This window comes from Carica papaya, chromosome 5, assembly GCF_054855325.1.
Source record: "Carica papaya isolate Zhongbai chromosome 5, ASM5485532v1, whole genome shotgun sequence".
Classification (NCBI taxonomy): Eukaryota; Viridiplantae; Streptophyta; class Magnoliopsida; order Brassicales; family Caricaceae; genus Carica; species Carica papaya.
The window spans coordinates 3,961,009-3,980,732 of NC_142313.1; the positions used below are offsets into that span (position 1 = coordinate 3,961,009).

Consider the following 19,724-nt stretch of genomic DNA (forward strand, 5'->3'; position numbering starts at 1 on the left):
AATAAAAACATTTTCCCACAGCCACCGCAGCCGTACAGACAGCTTCATCCTGTCTTTCATTTTCATCTCCCTCAGTTACTCATCTTTCTTTCTTTATTGGTCGTACAACTTCTCCTTCCTCTCCTTTTCCATCCTTTCTATATATGTACGTATATAACATATAATATAAAAGTAATATTTGCCGCAGTGTGTGTGTATATATATATATATATATATTCGTAGTATATATGTAATCTTTTTTAGTGCGGATTAAAATGATACAAAATATAAAACAATTCGGTCTCTAGTCTAAATATTTTTTTCATTGGTTTTTCTGTCTGGTCCAAATAAATTCAATCCGGTCCGGTCTAGTTCTGAACTAATAATGTAAAAATTAAGTTTGATACAAATTTTAAAAGTTAGTGAAATTAGAAAAAAAAAAACAATAGTTAAAATTTCATCAATTTTAATAAAGTTAGAGATACTATTATCTTAATAACAAATAAATGACATTAAATTCTTAATTTAAATTAAAATTTTAAAATATGTTAGAAAGTTAATTTATAAAAATATAAAACTACAGTAACAAAAAAGGAATAGTAAAAAATTGGAGCGAAGTGAAAAGCAGAGCATCAAGCAAAGCGAGCCGTCAACTTTTTTGCTGGTTCCGGATTCCTGTAATGATTTATTTTGCTTTTCTAAAAAAATCTCCAATAAATAAATAATAAAACAGAAAGCGCCATTTTTAAGCAACATAATCTGGAGAGGAAGACAGGAGTTTCATCCAACAAGAAATCAGCAAATTTGTGGCTGTTACTTTTAATATTAAAATTTCTTCAGCTTCCAGAAAATAATTTTTAAAACAATAAAAAGTACGTCGTTGAGTTGCACAAACCACGTATGCAAAATTGCAAACTGTTAAAATTAAAACAGAAAAAAAAAAAAAAAAAACCAAGCTTTTATAAAACCCTCTTTCTCTTCATTATTCTATAAATTTCTTTTCACTTTTCCTACTTTACCCTTTTCCCTGTTCCCAATGCCCAAACCCTAAATTCTCTCCAAATTTCGCCTTATAAACCCAGCAATCCGCTCCCTATCTATCTCGCTCTCCCGCTCTCTCGCTTCCCATCGGAGCGTCCGCCACAGAGATGGACGGATACGGCTCGGGTCAGAGGAGTTACGGAGGTGATCGCAGGATGGAGATCGTTAGCGGGAAGAGTTTCAGCATGAGCTCCAATCAGATCTACGCGAGTCGCAATAACTCTCCCGAACGACCGCCGGTCCCGCCGCGGGCGACCCGGTCGAGTCAGGGCGCGTCGAAGCCGCCCTGGGGTTTCAGCGATCCTGAAATGAAGAGAAAGAAGAGGATCGCTAAGTATAAGGTTTACACCGTCGAGGGAAAAGTCAAAGATTCTATAAAGAAGGGCCTCCGTTGGATCAAGAACAAGTGTTCGCAGATTGTCCGTGGATACTAACGGGTTGCCTCTGATTGATTTTGGTAGAGATAACGTACGTCCCAGATTAAAGTGTAAAAGTGAGGTGGGTCCCCCCGGATCGTGGCCCGGGGCTCTGCCGACGTGGGAAGATCTTGATCGTCGGATTTGGCATTTCGTGCTCAGCCGTGGGATCATCAATGTTGGTGGAGACCGAAGAGAGAGCTTGTTATAGGTAAGGGGCAAAAGACAATTGAGAGAGACGACCTACTCTGTTTTTTTTTTCTAAAGAAAATTCATTTTTTTTTTTCCTTGGGTAAGTGTCCTTAAAAATTGGTAATTTTTTAAAAAAGAATTTTACTGCTGTAACTTGGTAATATCTTTATTTGCTTTTTATTTTGTTTCTGATTTTTCATTTTATTATTCTCTTTTCTTTTTTTTTATAATTTGTTTTATAACGTATGGTGGGTGTTAATTCATTTGAAACTCATGATTTTAATTTACTTTAACAAGTAGGAACTATAGATTGTTCAAATTTAAACAGGAGAGGAAGAAACTTAAATAAAAAAAAAAAATTATAATTCGATTTTGTGAAATGAAATGAAATGAAAGTAAAAAATAAATATAGACCATAAAATTTAGGATACATGAGAGACTTAGAAGAGATTGGTATAATTATTGTAATTATTTTATATACAGGCAGTATTTTTTGGTACTTTCTCTATAATATATCTATTTTATTTCAAAAAAAATATATAGAACATAAAAGGTAAAAAATGTGTGTCAACCTTTCTACCAAACTCTTTTCTAAGGATCAAAATTAGAATTAATTTTAGTCTTTATAAAAAAATTTAAAATTTAAAATTTATGAAAATGACTAATAAAACTATGAACAATTATTTATAATGATAACATTTTAAAGAATTATGACTTTCGTAATTATAGGGTGATCCACATTACTTCATGAGGTATATGTAACGATATTTAATTAAATATAACTTCATTTTATATCATGAACAATAACTCAAAATAATAAAATTTATATAACTTTGCACTCAAGTATTTTTTTTAATCATAGGTTTCTTTTTTTTTTTTTTTTGGTGTTTCAATTTTATTTGGAACGTGAGACATAATAATTTTTACACTTTTAATTGTTGAGACAAAATTAATTAAATAAGTAAATTTGTTATTGTCATTATGTCTCCTCTCAAGCTCATTCATGATATGGAAGCCCAAACCCAAATAAGAAAATTTAATTCATAGAATGTTAAAGTTCATGAGCTATAACAATATTATTTTGAATTTATCAACCTTTAATGGAGGCTGATTGAAATATTATTTTAGCCATAGGCCATAAGCATAGTGCTAAAATATTTGAAATCACCTTGCTAGAATCTATAATTAAATATTTTCGATATACCATCCGGGTTCGAGCTTTATGAGCTCCTATACTTTCGATAGTGTGTTAAGTTTCATTTTCATCCGACACTTTTTCAAGATGTACGTTTTCATCGTTTAAAATTTGAGTTGTAGAAATCGATATAACATTATTTGTTGAGTAGCACATCAATTTCCGTTGACATTTTTCAGTAAAACAATAGATTTCTGCTTTCTTCTTTTAGTGACCATAAGATGGAAATATTTAGTGTTTAAATCTCCTTGAGGAAATCCATCTTTTTTTCGGCTTCTTTCCCTCCAAAACATCTCTTCCTGGGTCAACAACTCATGTAATTCAGTTTGTAGAGAAGTTTTCATTCAAGTTGTCTTGATTTAGGTGTTGCTGTAACTTATTAATTTCTTGTTCAGTTAGTTTCCAAGAACAGATTTCACCATTGACAATTTTCTAAGGCTGTATCAAGTCTGGCCTTTGAATTCGCAACTCCACATCTCTTGTTCGACCGGGGAAAAGAGTTCCTTGTAAATCCAAAATCCATTAAGTCAAGTTAATCAATCACATTCTAGAATTTATTTGTTGATGAGCTTTTACTATTATGGTTCTTGCGCCTTTCTGAATCTTTTAGCACACCATCGAAGTCACCCATGAGAACCCTATGCATTCGCAAATTTTAATTAAGTTCTCTCAGAATTTGGTTTTAGTAGAGTAAAACAGGGGGCTATATACCCATATGAACACCCAATTTACATTAATTGTGTGCTCTTTAATTAGCACATAGACATCAACAGAAGCTCTCTAAGCAAGACATAATCCACCTCTTATGTCATTTACTGGCCAAATTTCAAATTATCAAAGCCGAACTTATGGCTTATAAAAAGTCATATGTACATCATTCTACTTTTGTCTCTGATATAAAGTGAAAATCTGGGCTTATTCTCATTATTAGGCCCTTAGTCTGCTAATTACAGAGGCATAGGACAATCCTATGCAGTTGGCTATTATAATCTTCATTGGGCCTGCCTCCAAGGCCTTTGGATAAGAGGAGAGAAGTGGTTTTGGGATTCATGCTTATTATCTAACTCCAGCTTCATCTGTATGGTGATGAACCAGATGATATAGAATATATTTTGACCAAATGATAAAGGTTTCTGGGCATGAGGGACTGGTAAAGAGAAAGAATTGAAAATGGTAATTCAGAGTATTTATGTTTCAAGAATGAGAAGAGCACCTCAGAGGGAGGAAGAGAGAAAAGGAGAAAAACAAAAAGATACCTTAAAAAGAAGGCAAATGTTGTTTACAATAAATTAATTAATAATACAGAATATTGAACCTATAGTTATAAAGAAATCAAAACTAGATTAGAAAGAAAATGTAAGAGACGAAGATTTAGAGGTGTGAAACATTGTATTACAGAAACTTGATACAAATGAGAGGAGGAAAAGATTACAAGCTTACCAACCCAGTTTCTCCTCCATTAATATTCATGCTAAAAAACACCCCCTAATTTAATAAAATAACAAGAAATTAAAAAACTATTATTACAAAAACCAATAGAAATAAATTTAAAAAAAAAAAATGAAAAAACTGAGAAGAACACCAACCTTCTTTTCCCCTTGAATCCTCCTTTTTTTCAAACCCTTAATTAAGTACTACTATATCCTGAATATGTTGACCCCACGAACCACTACCCGACAAAGAAAATAAAACAGAATTAAAGACATGGATACGATCAGCCGCACAGCATCAAACCCATTAAGTTCATGACCGATGTGCATGCATGCAGATGCAGAATCATCAAAGTGATGAAATTATTATGAGTAAACGTCGACGTTTTAATCCTCAAACCATGAACGAATCCTGGCGTTGTACGTAGGCGTTGTACCGGTCGTTGTACGCCTTGTTTTGAATCTTAATCTGAGCGTAGAATTTGGCGATGAACTCCTCGGCTTTCGCATCGATCATCTCGTCTCCGCCATTGTCATCGTACACCTCCTCATCGTCATAATCCTCATCATCTTCTTCGCAGCTGTCGTCATGATGGCGATCAAGCTCCTGGAGATTTAATGCCGACTGATACCTGCTCATGTCGTCGTGGGAACTGCTGGACGTCGTAGGGGAGCAAGGAGGTGGCGTGAACACCTCCTCCACCACCACCTGCTCATGAACCGCAGATGACGGTGACGGTAACGGTAACGGAAGATCAGAAGTCATCGTCAATGGCGCAGGAGGAGATTGGTTGCTCTGGAGATGCAAAGGACGAATGGAACCCACAAGCCTTTTCCACAAGCTTTTATTTTCAGCTACACCCACGTGATGAACGAGCTTGGATTTGGACGAACGGTGGCGGAGAAGGTACAAAGCAACTCTGATAAGCTGCATTGCTCCTCTCTTTTTCTTACGCACGGGCAGGCCGCCATGATCACGGTCAATATCAGGTTTCTTGACGGTACTCCCAGTCCCCTTTTCTAATGCCTCTTCCATCAAAAAAGAAGATAGAATTAACAGAGAATTAACTAGTTTTTGTTTGTCTCGAAGATTTCTATGATGGGTTTTGGGCGTTAACTGGAGGGACTGGTGTCCCTGCGGCCTGCGACGAGCGCAGGGCCAATTTTAGGTACCACCTTGAAGGAGAGACTCAGCATTCACAGGCAATTTATATATGCGGAGTACGTGGTGTTTTCACCAACAAACGCGGCGAGAACAGCAGAGCAGAGCCGCTTGTTTAAATTGACAAAGTAAATGCGCGTGAAATCTAAGCGCCAAATACAGCTCAAGAAACTAAAACCTTGGTCAAGGTTAAAAATGGCGGTGAAGGAGAAAGTCGCCTATTAATTTAATTTCCTAACTGGTTTACTGAACCTTACTTTGCCTGCAACCAATTCTCTCTTCTGTTTTTGGTAAAAGAAGAAAATAAAGTTTATGAGCAGATCAATCAGTGGTTTTCTTTTGGAGCTGGCATGACGCATGAGTTGGAGTTTATTAATACTTGAATATGCCCATTGCGTATTCACCTGAATTTTATGGTTTCAATGTGTATATATATTATTACAATGATTTGACAAGTATAAAAATTCAATCTTTTTTTTCTGGGTATCTTCTTTATCGCTAAGTAACAGCTTAAAAACACAATTAAAAATATTATAAGCAATTACTATGAATGATAAATTTAAAGTATATACTATAAAAAATTGATTCAATTTTATTATTTAGTAGGCACTAAATATTCTTGCTGAGAAGAATGTTTGAATCGTGAGAGTGATTGAGGGAAATAAAGTAGTAGTTGGTTGTGTTTTCTTGTTTCCTAAAAAAGAAAATAACTGATGTTCAGTGGGTGGACAGCCGCGGAACCGACGTTTCAGCCGAAGGAACCGCTAAGTGTTACGTCTTCTACCTGAGACTGGTCGAAAGAAGGACGACTTAATCCAACGGCTCTCACCTCAACCGGTGACGTAATCACTTGATCCAATGGTTGGCTGATTTATTTTCTTTTCTCTCTTTTTTGGCTAAATAAAAATACAATATTTCTCATCATATATATTTATATATAAAATTCTCCGTATATAATATTAGGAATGGAAGTCGAGAACCATTCAATATCAGTGTATTAACATTTTTGTAATTACGTTCATTAATTAGCAAGTGATGCCATTTCTGTCAAATAATTATATATACATACTTACTTACAATTAAATTCGATGGTTTTCACGCAATAAATTATGCATAGCTTTTTATATACATTAATGATTAATGTGTTGTATAATACTGAACTTACCACATTAATGAAATACACACACACACACACACACGTATTATGTGTATATTGTTGCTTATTATAAGGCAAAATGGAAATTGATCTCAACAATAAGCAAGCTTAATTAGGTTTAAATAGGGGTGTGTGTGTGTGTATATATTAAAATGATATTCTTTATCATCATACCAAGAGATTAATTAAATTGCACATACTAATTAAATATGTATACAAGTTAATTATGTATAATCAATTAACTCAATTAATTGTTTAGTTCTAATCTAACTTTCTTGAATAATCTATATATATATATATATATATTGCTGTGTTCTTTCCCCTATAAAAAAATTATGATTTTATATTGAATTATACTTCCATGTATTTTTATTTAAAAATTTATGATTTTAATTAATTAAATTGCATATAAGTTACTATACATATAACCACCCGATAGGACCACATTACCATGGTGATGGCATAGACCAATTATCGTCACTAAATAACGTAGATGTGTATATACATATATAGTCAATACATATGCGTAAGGTAAGCTAATTGATAAGCAATTCAAATGATATTGGTAATTAAATATGTATATGTATATATATATATAGATCTCCTCACAGCTCAGACAACCTGGAATGCATCTGCCCAATTAAAATGTTCACGAAGGTGCCCACAACAAAACCATTTTAAGGAATTGACATACCTATACATATAAACAACTAATATCAATATTGGCTAGCTATATATATAGGTACATGTATTATCAAATAAATAAAAAGTATATCTTGAGTTTGAAGAAATAGAGGAGATGTATATATCTTTATCGTGCAACATAATTAAATGCTGAGAATAATGCATAAAAAATGGAACGTTTGCAAAATTAAGGCAACCAAATATTATATACGTGATTTGAAAGTTTCAATTACCCACAACTACTCAATATATACATTGCACATCATAATTTATAATGTGCCTCCCAAACTTCTGCATGATTTAACTCTAGATTGTTTTTCTTTTTTGGGTCCTCTTTTATTTTAGTTTATTGATTAAAATTATTTATTCAATGTATAATAAACTAATTAAAGGATCATATATTTAATTTAAAATATTTCTCATATGCGTTTTTATTGAATATTATTTCTTCAATGTTATAATTTACGTATGTATATAATTTGATTGATAAATACTTTCATTTTTTATTATATATAGATATATATTTTTATTCTCAAGGACAATACAATCCCGTAAGGTGAAAATGCTTAATATTGTAATATTTGTGACTAATCTTAACTTCGTGTATATATATATATTTTTTATCTACGAACGAAAATATAATTTAAACAGACAATATAACATTTTTATAAATTGAGATATGTATCTATTATTCAATCAAAAATTTCTTCCTAAATGCATGTACATTTATTTTATAATTTGGTCCGTTTAAATCGAGGTTGGCCAATTGAATATGAGTTTGTATTATTTGTTTATTTATATTTATATTTATATTAAAGTCTTCATTTGCTATTAATTAATAAAAAATAAAAAATAAAATTGTGAATAAGGACAAAAAGAAAGCTGGATTTTTGTTTTTTAACTTTCTTTCTGGAGACAGGAGGTTATAGTTTCTGTCAACTGCAAGTTGTAAACTAATTGAGACTTTTAAGACAAGCACTGAAATCAAGTGGCACCGCAGTTAAAATATTTTCACTGTTTTTTTTTTACTTTCCTTTTTGGTTAAAATAGTTAGTGTAGGGCCTACCTTTTTACTTAACTAACGGCCAAGTTCACTCCTGCAATTGATTGATGTTTTCCCTTTTTAAAATAAATAAATATATTTATGTATCTATCTATATGATAGAGAAAATTCTTATAAATAAATAAATATTAAATGCAAATGATTTTCCTCAAATTTATTTTATTTTCTGAAAATCACAACTCCTTAATGAATGAAATTAAAATAATTAATATGAGTGGTATCCAACTCAGTCCATGCATCCCTTAATCTGCGTCTCACTCTTTCCTTTGATCTTATATATATATATATATATGCCTTGAAATGGGTCTCATTTTTCGATTAATTTTCTTAATCTCTACCAAATTCGAAATCAACTATAAATATATTTGTACGTATATAGACACATTGACCTAATTAATTATGATTTCTCCCTTTCCCCTCCATTTACTTTTTTAATTAATGCTTATTATTTTTTAAGCATATATTATAATAAGATTAGTGAATATAAGGAAACTGACATGAAAAGAGGAAGTGAATTACATGATTATTAGTGATTAGTACGGTTCTCTATACACGGTTTAATTACAAAATTTTATTCAATGAATCCAACATCTCATTAGAAAAGTACTTAATCATCTCTCTGTTTTAATTCAAACCCAATTATTTTTTTAGTAAAATACATAAAGAATTCAAACATAACAGTAATCAAAGTTGACTTTTTAATATATATATATATAAGTAGATATAAAAATTGGATTAAAATTTGTTGGTTTTCATATATAATTTTAAATGGGTAATTTTGTTTCTTGTTTTTTTTTTACTGTAATTAATTTTTTTTAATATTAAAATACACTCATAATCTGAAATTTACAAATTATACCAAAGCCTTGATGGTTTATTTTCTTGTTTTAGGATCTCATAAAATCAACAAGCAACCGTTTGCTTGTGTAAAAGTCTTTAACCTTTTTTTTTTTTTTTTTTTTTTTTTTTTGTTTCTTAATTTCTTAATTCAAACGCTAAAAGTTAGCGGCCCCAACAAGAACACAACTAGAATTGATGGATTCATTATAAAGGTGTGTGGGGCCCATCCCTTCTAATCATTCACTTTCTTAACTTCCTTTGCATTTCCTATGTAATGACAAAAATACCCTTCGAATTAACCAACTTGATGTGATGTCACCTTGCTTTAAATTATTTACTGCTTGGTGTTTCTTCTAAAACAAGATTTACTGTGGCGGTAAATCATTGATTTACTTGGCCGGAACATGCGTACGCAAATGTGTCATGGTTCATTCGTGTGAATCGTTAAAAGGGTTGTGTAAAAAGAGAGTGAAAAAAATTCTGAAAGCTTCAGTTTATTGAGAAATAATTATATGTTAATTTTTGTGACCAAACAAGAAAACTAATTAATTAATTTAATTTCATAATCATTTAATTAGGAAAGGGCAAATTAGGAAATAAAACTGCAACAGCTCGATTTCTCCCGCGTACAGCCATGTTTCTTCCAAGCTTCCACCGCCCACAGTTTCACATTTTTTACTCACCAAACCTTTTTTCTCTCTCCGCGTATCAAAAAATCTCCTATGCTTCTCTAACACATTACACACACTTATACACAACCTATACGTACATATTCACTCCTATATATATGTATATATATCTCCCCCTACCTTACGAACAATTCCCAAGTTTTTTCTTAATTCAGTATATACTTTCAGCCTCTACCCAAACAAGAAAAGCCAAAAAGAAAAAAGAAGGAATCAGAACAGTGAAAACTTACCAAGATGGCCAATAAGCAAAATAACGGCGTTGCTAACAGAGCATGGAGGCTGCTGAGACTGGCATTGCTGTGGACGAGAAAAGGCGGCGTCTTCAAACGCCGTTTATTAATGGAGCTGCGGGTGGTGAATAAGTATTTGAGAAGCCTTGCAAACCAGAGCTCCAACCACGAACTCATCCGGTACGGCGAACGTGAGCTCTCGTTTGACAAGACGCCCATTTTCCACGTCAAGATGCACCGACCGGCGGCCTCCATGCGCCACCTCCTCCTCCCCTGCATCACTCCTCACGCGGTTGACTTTGATTGTGATTTCGATTTAGACGGCGATCACGAACATGATCATCATTGTGAAGAATATGGGTATGGTTATGATTGTAGGAGGAGGAGTTTCTTAGGAGGTCGAGCAGAGGAGGAAGATGGAGATTGTCAAGGATCAATGGCGGAGGATGATGGGATTGACTTGAGAGCGGAGAAGTTCATAGCTAACTTCTATGAACAAATCAAGTTGCAGAGACAGATCTCGTATTTACAGTACAATGAGATGTTGAACAGGGGAACAAGTTAATTGAAACTGGAGAATGTTTGGATTGGACATGTTTACTTCTCCTTAATTTTGGGTTTTTTTTTTTAGTAATTTCAGAGATATATATATATATATATATATATGTATTTGCAAGACAGAAGGGTTTTTTGTTTGTAAATACCGAGACTTGGATCCAGTATTTGCAATTTTAATCATGAATAATAACTAATAGGATATCCATTTTTCCATTATGAAGAATCCGGATTTGATTTAAGTTTTATTTTTATAAGATTAGAACAATAAATACAATTTTTTTTTATACATAATATTTTAATTTCAAATGAATTTCTATATCTAATACAAATTAAGCTTTTTTTAAAAAAGTTTTTTAGAACATAGATTTAGGAATCCCTTTTGGTATTGAGATTTAAATGCTTAGAAGCTCGGTTTGGCAAATTAGGAAGAATGTCCACATTCTGAAATAAACGATGAATATAGATGCCTTCTTTTGGGAGAAAATCTACGATCTATTATTCATACCAGGGATGATATTATTTTCTATGTTTGTAATATTTATTTATCAACAAAATAATTAAGTTGTTAAAAATCTTTATATTTTATATAAATGTCACAAATTTAAATATCATAATAAAAACATAAATTTTATTATTTTATAAATACATTATTAATTAATAATAATTGATCTATAATATTTAATTTAATAAAATAAAAAATTAATAAATTATAATGACAAAATTAGATTAAATCTTAATAACATATTAGATTTTTAAGTTAAAGAACATCCCATGGTAAATAAATTCCATTAGTTTGAATAGTCACAACAGATAAAAAAAAAAAAAAGAATCCGATTTTACTGTTTTGATTACTTGAAATTTTTTATTGCTATTTAATAATTTTTTAACATGATACTGTCGCCCATAGTAGAACCCTTCTTTTGGAAGCACAAGTCAATGACATGTCAAAATGGGTTGGGCCAGCCACCCAACCTCCTCGTCCAACACAGTTTAGGGGCAAATCCAGTCCAAGTAGAAAAATTATTAAGGCATAAATTAATGGAACCATGACCTACTCCAAAAAATACTTGCCAAATCTAACAAGTTCGGCCCAAGCCTTGACCAATTAAAAGCAAAACTCATAGCCTATGCTAACATTACACCAAAGAAAATCAACGTGTTCACCTGATCAAAGAAGAAAAGGAAGATTCCCAGAAATAATTTGCAAATACAAAGATCAATTACAAGACTCTCCAGTGTTTATCTTCTCACCAAAGCCATATAATCTGTCAGAAGTTCTCTTTTTCTTTGTTGGGTAAAAGTTGCACAATCTAAAAAATACCTGCAGGAAATTAAATATACAAGTTTCGTTTTATGCTTTAAAAATGCTTCTTCTACAAGTATGTCCTTTTCAAGTCCAAAAGGAAGGGGAACAACTTATATTCCCAGCTTAGAGTTTGTATGTCTTTAAAAAAAAAATCCACCAGCTATCTCCCAATTCGAAGAACCAATTTCAAATCAATATCAACCTTTCAGGCATTGCCTCATTGGTCATCTGCTTTCTATTGAGTTAAGTTCGTTTTACTTCCCAGGCCAAATCCTGATAACTACAGTCTTACCAACTCATAGAAAAAAGAAAAGTCAGTTCAAATTCCATTCTGATGCCTGTTAAGATATGCATTCAACTGTCCCGTTGCTGCCAATATTAGACCTGCAATTGCCAAAGCATATTTTTGCAAATATTTACTTGAAAAGGAGTTAGTGAGAACACAGTAAAAGTTCTACAAACATGCTCATGAAGCACTTCACTGCTGCAAAGATATTTTTATTCATATGCATACAGAAAGCACAATAAGGTTAGGCAACTTCAAAGAGAATGAATATTCAAACCAAGGGAGTGTGATGACGCTATGGTAAATAAATGGTTAATATGGAGTGCCTAGTTTTAAAAGAATAAACTTCAGTTATACAAAAACAATAGTTAACCAAATCTGTTTATCTCCAAAAGATACCATGTAAAACCATAAACCTTTAAAAACCTCATGCATCCTAAATCATATCCCATGTTAACCCATGTTTTATTAAATGTATAAAAAATATAGTTAATCAAATATTTAATCGCTTATGGGTACCATGTAGAACCATAACCCTTGAAAAACCTCCATCCTCCTAAATCAACTTCCATATCAACCCGTGTTTTCCTTGGATGTCATTAATAAGAAGATATGACATGCTACGATACTATACTTCCCATCAGGTTGCATTTCAAAATCACAGAACATAAAGAAGGTTTAGCATTCAAATTAATAAATACCAAGAAATAGAGCAGAGGGCCTTGCAGGCCTTGATTTGAATTCTGGATGAAATTGAACTCCAACATAGAATGGATGACTTGGAAGCTCCAGAACCTGAATGACAAAAGATGAATGAAAAAAAACCCCTCAAATACTCATATCTCACTTGCAAGAACTAAAGTGTTCTTTTTTTAGCAAAGAAATTGACGACTGTGTTTAACAGTCAAAAGTCGCAAAACTTTTAAGAGAATTAAAAGGAAAGATTAACCAGTAAGACTTCTCCAGTTCTAAGCACATTAATTATGGCGAAGTCAAAGAAACGAGTTAGCATGAGCCCAGCTGAAAACCTCCTAGCAGGAAACCTACCTCCATTCTTTTTCCAGTTTCATCCTTCCCAACGAATTTTAGGCCTGCTTCTTCCAGATTTCCAATCACTTCTGGGTTTACCTGCAAATTAGAAAATTAAGGTGGTAAAATATCAAGTCATACATATCCAAAATGGGAAATGCACTGTGAAATCATCTGCTTTATGTAGTATATTGGCATTCACAACTAACCTCATATCTATGTCGATGCCGTTCATCCACATAATCTGGATTTTCGTACCTGCCATTTAAGAACAAGTATAATCAGGAAGCATGAATAGAAGGAACCATGACAAAGTGCAGAACTTTTGAAATTATAGGAAGTGAATTATTAGACTTCGTTTATCATAATGGACCTCCACTTTATATTTGCTAACAGCAAAACTTTGTTATAGAAATGGACTGCCGGCTAGCACCAGAAAAGGAAAGAGCAATTGGTTTGATATCTTATCAATGTGCACATATGCATGTCCAGCTGCAATAATTTTATAGGGAAACTAGACACAATGATAGCTGACAGACACAAATGCGCTAACCAATGCTTATAATACTATTTGCATTGGTTTTTCTTAACTACAGAACTTCAAGAGAAAAATAGATCATGTAATAAATTCTTTTGGTCTATAAGCCTTTAATTTATTGACCAAAAATGATCTCAAAGAAAAAAGTTCCCCATGTCAGTTTTGTTTTAAGCACGTAAACTCTTAAAAAATAAACTCGCTTTCAACAAAAACTGTAAGCAAAATATTCCTTCTCTTTATAATTAATGAAAATATTTCTTCAGAGCTAGCCCAAAAAATCCAATCCAATTCTATTCCTACTTTTAAAATCCTAGTACATGGATTTCTTATTCGAACTTGGTGAGATAGAAGTTAAAATGCAGTTCACTTAAATTGAAACTTGATTTAAAATACTTTCTTATTTCGGTCTTATCTCATTGAAATGTATCTTTATTCTTTTTTCATAGAAGTAGCATTTGATAGCCTTAGTACTTTATACATTAACAAGGTAAATGAACAAATTTCCCACATAAGATTGACAAGTATGGCATGTTTCTTTCTTTTTTCTTTTTTTTTCTATCAAATGATTTATAATGAATTTTCAACTTGAATGATGCAGAAATCATGTGAGCCTCTTCAATTTCTGGATGTATATGCAGATAGATTACATACAATTTAGAAGTAATACAGTCAGGAGTTTGTAACAGTGTCCTGCGAGATCCTAGCCTCATTGTGCTTCCCATATGCGTTCTTGAACCCTGCATCAGGATGGAAGAAAAATTACAGGCTTAATGTAGAAGGTTAACATATTTGACAAAGAAAAGATTAGTTCAAGTGCAAATGCATACTTCTGGCATAAAAATTACAACAGGATCAGGTGTCTTGTCGTCAAATTCTGTGCTGTTGGCTCTTTCCCAGCCCAGAACCTAAAACAAATTGTTAGGACACTGTGTTTGCTGGAGAAGCTGAATACTATTATTGAAAGAAAAAAAAAACTTACAGATCTAGCAAACTCAATTACTGAAATCTGCATGCCCAAACATATCCCAAGGTAAGGAACATTATTCTCTCTAGCATATTTTGCAGCCAATATCATTCCTCTCACACCACGATCTCCGAAACCACCAGGAACCAAAACACATTCTGCACTCTGCAAATATTGTTGTAAAGATCAACTTCTATTAATTTCATAGTGTTAAATATTCACGTCTCTTTTCTAAGAATATGTTGTGGAGAAAAATTGGCCGGTCTTATAAACCCACAAACACAATAACTACAGACTTAGAGAGTCCGTTTGGGCATGTACATAAATAGAACATATTTATTCACTTGCTAGTTAAAATCAGCTACCATTACAGAGTTCTATAACTATCATGCACAATGGTATCAGAAACAAGCCACACTATCCTAACAGGAAAAAAAAGGCACAAACAGGAGGCCAACCTGGAGAAGTTTCAAAGAAGAGTGATCGAACACATTATAGAAAAGCATTTTGACAGATCCAAGTAAACAACATCTAGCATCATAAAAAATTAAAAGAAAAAGAAGTAATGATACATTTAAATGCATTTCTTCTGTGAACATTTCACTAATGAGTTGTTAGTTGAAAATTTCATGATGACTATCAATCAAAAGGTAAGCATCCAGGATAAGACATAACACCATTTGGAGCTAAAAAATAAGAAGAATTTGGTCAAGGGAAAAAGATAAGATGTTTCTGGAACATAAAAGCAAAGAACAAATGGGAAAGAGTAAAATGCAAAATAGCACAAAATAAATAAAACCTACCTTCAGAGTCTTCCATGCAGCAGCATGAGCTTCAGGGGTCTGTATGCAATAGAAAAATGTTCAAAAACTTGGAAAAAGATATCAAGGAAATCATAAAAGAAGGTTACATAAGCATCGCATGGGAATTCAATACCAATTTTGCACTGTCATCTTCTAGATCAGAAGCTGCAATCCAATCAATTGATGGCTTAAAACAACAAGCAATGCAGGCATGCAAAAGGGCCTGCAAGAAAAAGGAAGAAAATAAACAAAAGGGTGTTATTAGTTCACTCAATAGGAAGAGTAATGGGTTTTAAAACTCTTGACTTAGATCAATGTAAAGGAGCACTAATGCAACTGGGCGCCTGAGTCAAAAAAAAAAAAATTGAAGTTCAATGTTAACACTAATTGTACAAAGGGCACTGCCTCAAAAGAGTAGTAGTACAATCCAGAAAGATGGAAAAATCAACACCCAATGCAGTGCAACTGAGAGGCTCTTCTTTTATCAGCATCTTCTTTTTAAGCTGAATTGTTTCTTAGAAAGTTTAATTGGAAAAATCACCTGCCAAGTGCTATTGTTAGCACCACACTATACTCAAAATCAGAATAGACCTTAAGCTAGTCCGTACCTTCACAACAGACAGATATGAGTCTGTTAGGCCGACATATTTCCCAACCATTGCAATTCTCACCTGTGCAATTATCAAGTTTTAGTCTCAGATGCAATGGTTAACAATCCTGACAAGAGACTGAGGTTACTTGCTAGATGTGATAATACTAACAGAACTGGTGAGATTATCAAAAGTTTCAGCCATCCTAGTCCAATTCTCAAGAGCAGGTGGTGTGGCAATGCTGAAAAAAGAACAGGATCACCTCATTAGTTAACATAATAAACCCATTTCCATGTAGTATATTTTCGTCATGGTTGATTGCATATTATTGTATATGGAATCAATTTTCAACAAGCAATAGTTACTATTGGAACCAAACACAGAATTCCACTGTTTTAAGAAAAATAAAAACAAGAGGATATTGACTACCCATCGAATTTATAACTCGTTTCATTTTCAGTTACATTTCAGATAGATCTAAACAGGATAAGTTTTCCTATAAGCCCGAACTAACCTGAGCAAATTTAGCTGTTTGAGAATTGAATGATGTGCATTTTGGTTCTGAAACAAGTAAAAAGCATCAGAAAACATAAAAAGCAGAAAGTCTTAGCATAAGAAATTGGAAGTTCTATGATTTTCAAAGAATCCAAAGCCTATTAAACCCACTCTAAGTAAAAGAGGAATATGCCATATGTTGGGAACATCATGAATATTGAGAATATTATCAGCCTGTAAAAACCATAAAAAGATATGTAAGATTAAGAACCCCATTAAGGAAACAAATTTCGCCCAGAAGACTTTACCCAAAAAAATCACTGAGAGAACCACAAGCGAACTACGTAAACAATTTACCGGAACATGGCAAAACCGAGAAAGTTTCTCCTTCGTATTTTCCAGTAAGGGCTGCAAAATAAAGGAAAAGAATTACATAGTTAAATATTGCACTAGGATATCTTCCAAAATAATTCAGTAGATTGACAAAATAAACTTCACACTCATCCCCGCTCATGCTAAATAAAGAAAGGGGAAAACGGTAATCAAACTCATATAGATTTAGTGACAGGCTTGATGTCAATATCAACAGGATGCTATCTAACATATAAGAAGTACAGATGCCCCACTAAGGCATAAAGTCACTTGTTTCAAGGGTATTACCCCAGGCCCACACCAATCCTGCCCCAAACTATTAGCACTAAGTGGGTGCAGTAGGATCAACCGGAAGGATCAAGCGCATCCAAGTAGGAACCAAAGGAGAAAAAAAAATACCTGAGCAGAGCGACATGCCAAAAGGTGAGGAGTCAAGCCTAGTGCTCTTAATTCTCGGACACTGTGTTGAGTAGGCTTAGTTTTCTGCATAAACACACAAACAGAGAAACATACCATAAACAAACCTACATTGAAAAAGAAAAGCAAAAGATAAAACTCAATCTCCAAGTTAAAAATATTTTTAGTCAAATAGAGACTTGGCAAACGTATTTGAACCTTGTATACAGATTTAAACAAAAGTTTGCAGCATTACCTGCTCCCCAACAACACCCAAAACAGGAATCAGGCTCACATGGATGAGGCAGAAGTTATCTTGTCCTAATGAAATAATGATAATTGGTATAAGCAATTAATGCACATTAAGAAACATTATCAAATTTGTTTGTTATCAATGAACTCATTCCCCTAAAAAATAGAACCAAACTACATGCATATCCAATTTGTCTCACTAATTTATACTATAAAAGACTGCCACGCAGGTAAAGCACAATCATAGACTATGAATCTAAAGAATCCAACCATAACTCTCTACTTGTGGTTAGTGAATACCATAAAAGAATGACAAGGAAAACTAATCAAATGGAGGAACAAGCATGTAGAAACAAAACAACACCCAGGGCGCAGTAAAAACATTCCTGGTGTTAGCAACAAAATGTTCAAGCTTACCAACTGAAAAGGACAATTGTCGCAAAGCTTCAATAAATGGCATTGATTCAATGTCACCTGTTGACCAGGAAAGGGGTGAAGGATAGCATTAATTATCTCTTCCTTCTTAAGTAAAACAATCTATGATCAATTCATTTCAAAAAGCTCTTACCTACTGTCCCTCCCAACTCTATGACACAAACATTTGCTGGGCCTTCTTTTCCATCCACAGGGATGACGGCAACTGATTCAATCCAATTCTTAATAGCATCTGTGATGTGAGGAACCACCTAAAATCCACGCAAAATGTTGCCTATACTCTTTTTTATGTCACAAAACTCGTCCATTGATTTAGTTAAGTTGATCATTACCTGAACAGTCTTCCCAAGATAATCACCTCTCCTCTCCTTCTCAAGGACAGACTGGTTAAGCAAGTAAAACATCATTTAGCAACTTGTAGAAATCAGATATCCCATAGGCTTGATTCTACACCGAAATAAACCAACCACCTGATAAATCTTCCCCGTGGTAATGTTATTATCCTTAGTAAGTGTCACGTCCAGGAACCGCTCATAGTTACCCAAATCTAAATCAACCTTTCAAAAGAAGCAAAGACATAAACTGGTTAACACATGGTCCAAAAAACCATTTACTTCTGGATACTATATCATATGAGCAGAGCAGATTGATAGCAGATCACCATCAAAATTCTTTTAAAAAAAAACACATGTAGATAACCGGGAAAACCAGGAAACAAATAGGAAAAGAAAAAGCACAGGGGAAACCTCTCCACCATCATCCAGAACAAAAACCTCGCCATGTTCAAAAGGAGACATGGTACCGGCATCTGTGTTGAGATATGGATCTGCAAGACACAGAAACAATCACCTATATGCCAAGAATAAAGGAAAATGGAGTAATAACAATAAACATTCCTACTTTCTCCATTACTGCATATTCAGTTTAATAAAAAACACATCACCATGGCCAGTGAACGAAGCCATTACTGAGCAATATTTTCTCAAAAACAAATAACAAAGTTAACTAGGTCTGAAAAGGGAAAACATCAATTACAAAGTTTGACTATCGGTTCGGAAATCAAATAATTTACGCTGCTAGCAACAATCAAAAAAACAACGAGAAAATGTACACAGAGAATCAACATGAAAAACAAGAAGCGGCCGCAGAACGAAAACGAAAAAGAAGAAGAGGTAAAACCGATTTTGATGGAGGTGACGCGAAGACCGCAAGCTTTGAGGACGACGCCTATGCTGCTAGCAGTAACGCCTTTGCCCAGCCCACTCACCACTCCTCCTGTCACCAGCACGTACTTCATCTCTCTCAATCTCCTTTCTCTCCGTAACTGATTTCTTTACTAATGCAGGCAAAATGTTTGTGGTAATGTCCAAGCGGGAAAGCTTTGAAGAAAACACGCCGAACCTCTTCCTCGATTACGAAACTCAAGTCGTTTTCCAGTTTTGAACTATCAATACCCGCCATGTGAACCAGTCGTATCGTGCCATCGCATCACCAAACCTGAAATTTCCCAATTCGACCTACAACGCATGACATGGATTAGCGCCATTTAAATAATCTTTTCTTTATGTTTTGTAACTCTTATGTTTATCTTGAATAAGATTGGAGTTAAAAAAAAAAGGGGGA

General features: G+C 33.5%; 4 protein-coding genes across 4 annotated transcripts; 2 read left to right on the forward strand and 2 right to left on the reverse strand.

Annotated features, from left to right (window-relative positions):
* The first annotated feature begins 943 nt into the window (after positions 1 to 943).
* On the forward strand, positions 944 to 1,808 carry LOC110819513 (DUF3511 domain protein, putative (DUF3511)). The gene has a single exon (XM_022048744.2). The coding sequence runs from the start codon at positions 1,128 to 1,130 to the stop codon at positions 1,452 to 1,454; it is 327 nt and encodes a 108-aa protein (XP_021904436.1). The 5' UTR covers positions 944 to 1,127; the 3' UTR covers positions 1,455 to 1,808.
* Positions 1,809 to 4,193: 2,385 nt separating this feature from the next.
* LOC110819515 (uncharacterized) lies at positions 4,194 to 5,563 on the reverse strand. Its single transcript, XM_022048749.2, has one exon. It carries the CDS (start codon positions 5,287 to 5,289, stop codon positions 4,648 to 4,650), a length of 642 nt encoding a protein of 213 aa, XP_021904441.1. The 5' UTR covers positions 5,290 to 5,563; the 3' UTR covers positions 4,194 to 4,647.
* A 4,393-nt stretch (positions 5,564 to 9,956) lies between these two features.
* Positions 9,957 to 10,858, forward strand: LOC110819502 (uncharacterized). The gene has a single exon (XM_022048724.2). It carries the CDS (start codon positions 10,082 to 10,084, stop codon positions 10,640 to 10,642), a length of 561 nt encoding a protein of 186 aa, XP_021904416.1. The 5' UTR covers positions 9,957 to 10,081; the 3' UTR covers positions 10,643 to 10,858.
* A 954-nt stretch (positions 10,859 to 11,812) lies between these two features.
* Positions 11,813 to 19,691, reverse strand: LOC110819533 (CTP synthase family protein). The gene is made up of 22 exons (XM_088219718.1): positions 19,281 to 19,691; positions 18,848 to 18,927; positions 18,572 to 18,658; positions 18,434 to 18,484; positions 18,235 to 18,352; positions 18,084 to 18,140; positions 17,671 to 17,735; positions 17,418 to 17,501; positions 17,004 to 17,054; positions 16,818 to 16,880; positions 16,666 to 16,712; positions 16,323 to 16,392; positions 16,170 to 16,232; positions 15,695 to 15,784; positions 15,562 to 15,600; positions 14,774 to 14,923; positions 14,622 to 14,699; positions 14,446 to 14,531; positions 13,466 to 13,514; positions 13,275 to 13,355; positions 12,929 to 13,022; positions 11,813 to 12,325 (listed from the first exon to the last, which is right to left on the reverse strand). The coding sequence occupies exons 1-22, from the start codon at positions 19,396 to 19,398 to the stop codon at positions 12,261 to 12,263; spliced, it is 1,686 nt and encodes a 561-aa protein (XP_088075844.1). The 5' UTR covers positions 19,399 to 19,691; the 3' UTR covers positions 11,813 to 12,260.
* Positions 19,692 to 19,724: the final 33 nt, after the last annotated feature.

What these genes read in the sequence shown, in the direction of transcription:
- LOC110819515 (XM_022048749.2), bottom strand. Translation starts at nt 5,289, where the DNA reads ATGGAAGAGGCATTAGAAAAGGGGACTGGGAGTACCGTCAAGAAACCT.
- LOC110819533 (XM_088219718.1), bottom strand. Translation starts at nt 19,398, where the DNA reads ATGAAGTACGTGCTGGTGACAGGAGGAGTGGTGAGTGGGCTGGGCAAA. An exon ending in ACAATTGTCCTTTTCAGTTG is followed by an intron (nt 17,736 to 18,083) that starts GTAAGCTTGAAC and finishes TTATTTCATTAG; the next exon opens with GACAAGATAACTTCTGCCTC. An exon ending in GACTGTATTACTTCTAAATT is followed by an intron (nt 13,515 to 14,445) that starts GTATGTAATCTA and finishes CTTAAATGGCAG; the next exon opens with GTACGAAAATCCAGATTATG.
- LOC110819502 (XM_022048724.2), top strand. Translation starts at nt 10,082, where the DNA reads ATGGCCAATAAGCAAAATAACGGCGTTGCTAACAGAGCATGGAGGCTG.
- LOC110819513 (XM_022048744.2), top strand. Translation starts at nt 1,128, where the DNA reads ATGGACGGATACGGCTCGGGTCAGAGGAGTTACGGAGGTGATCGCAGG.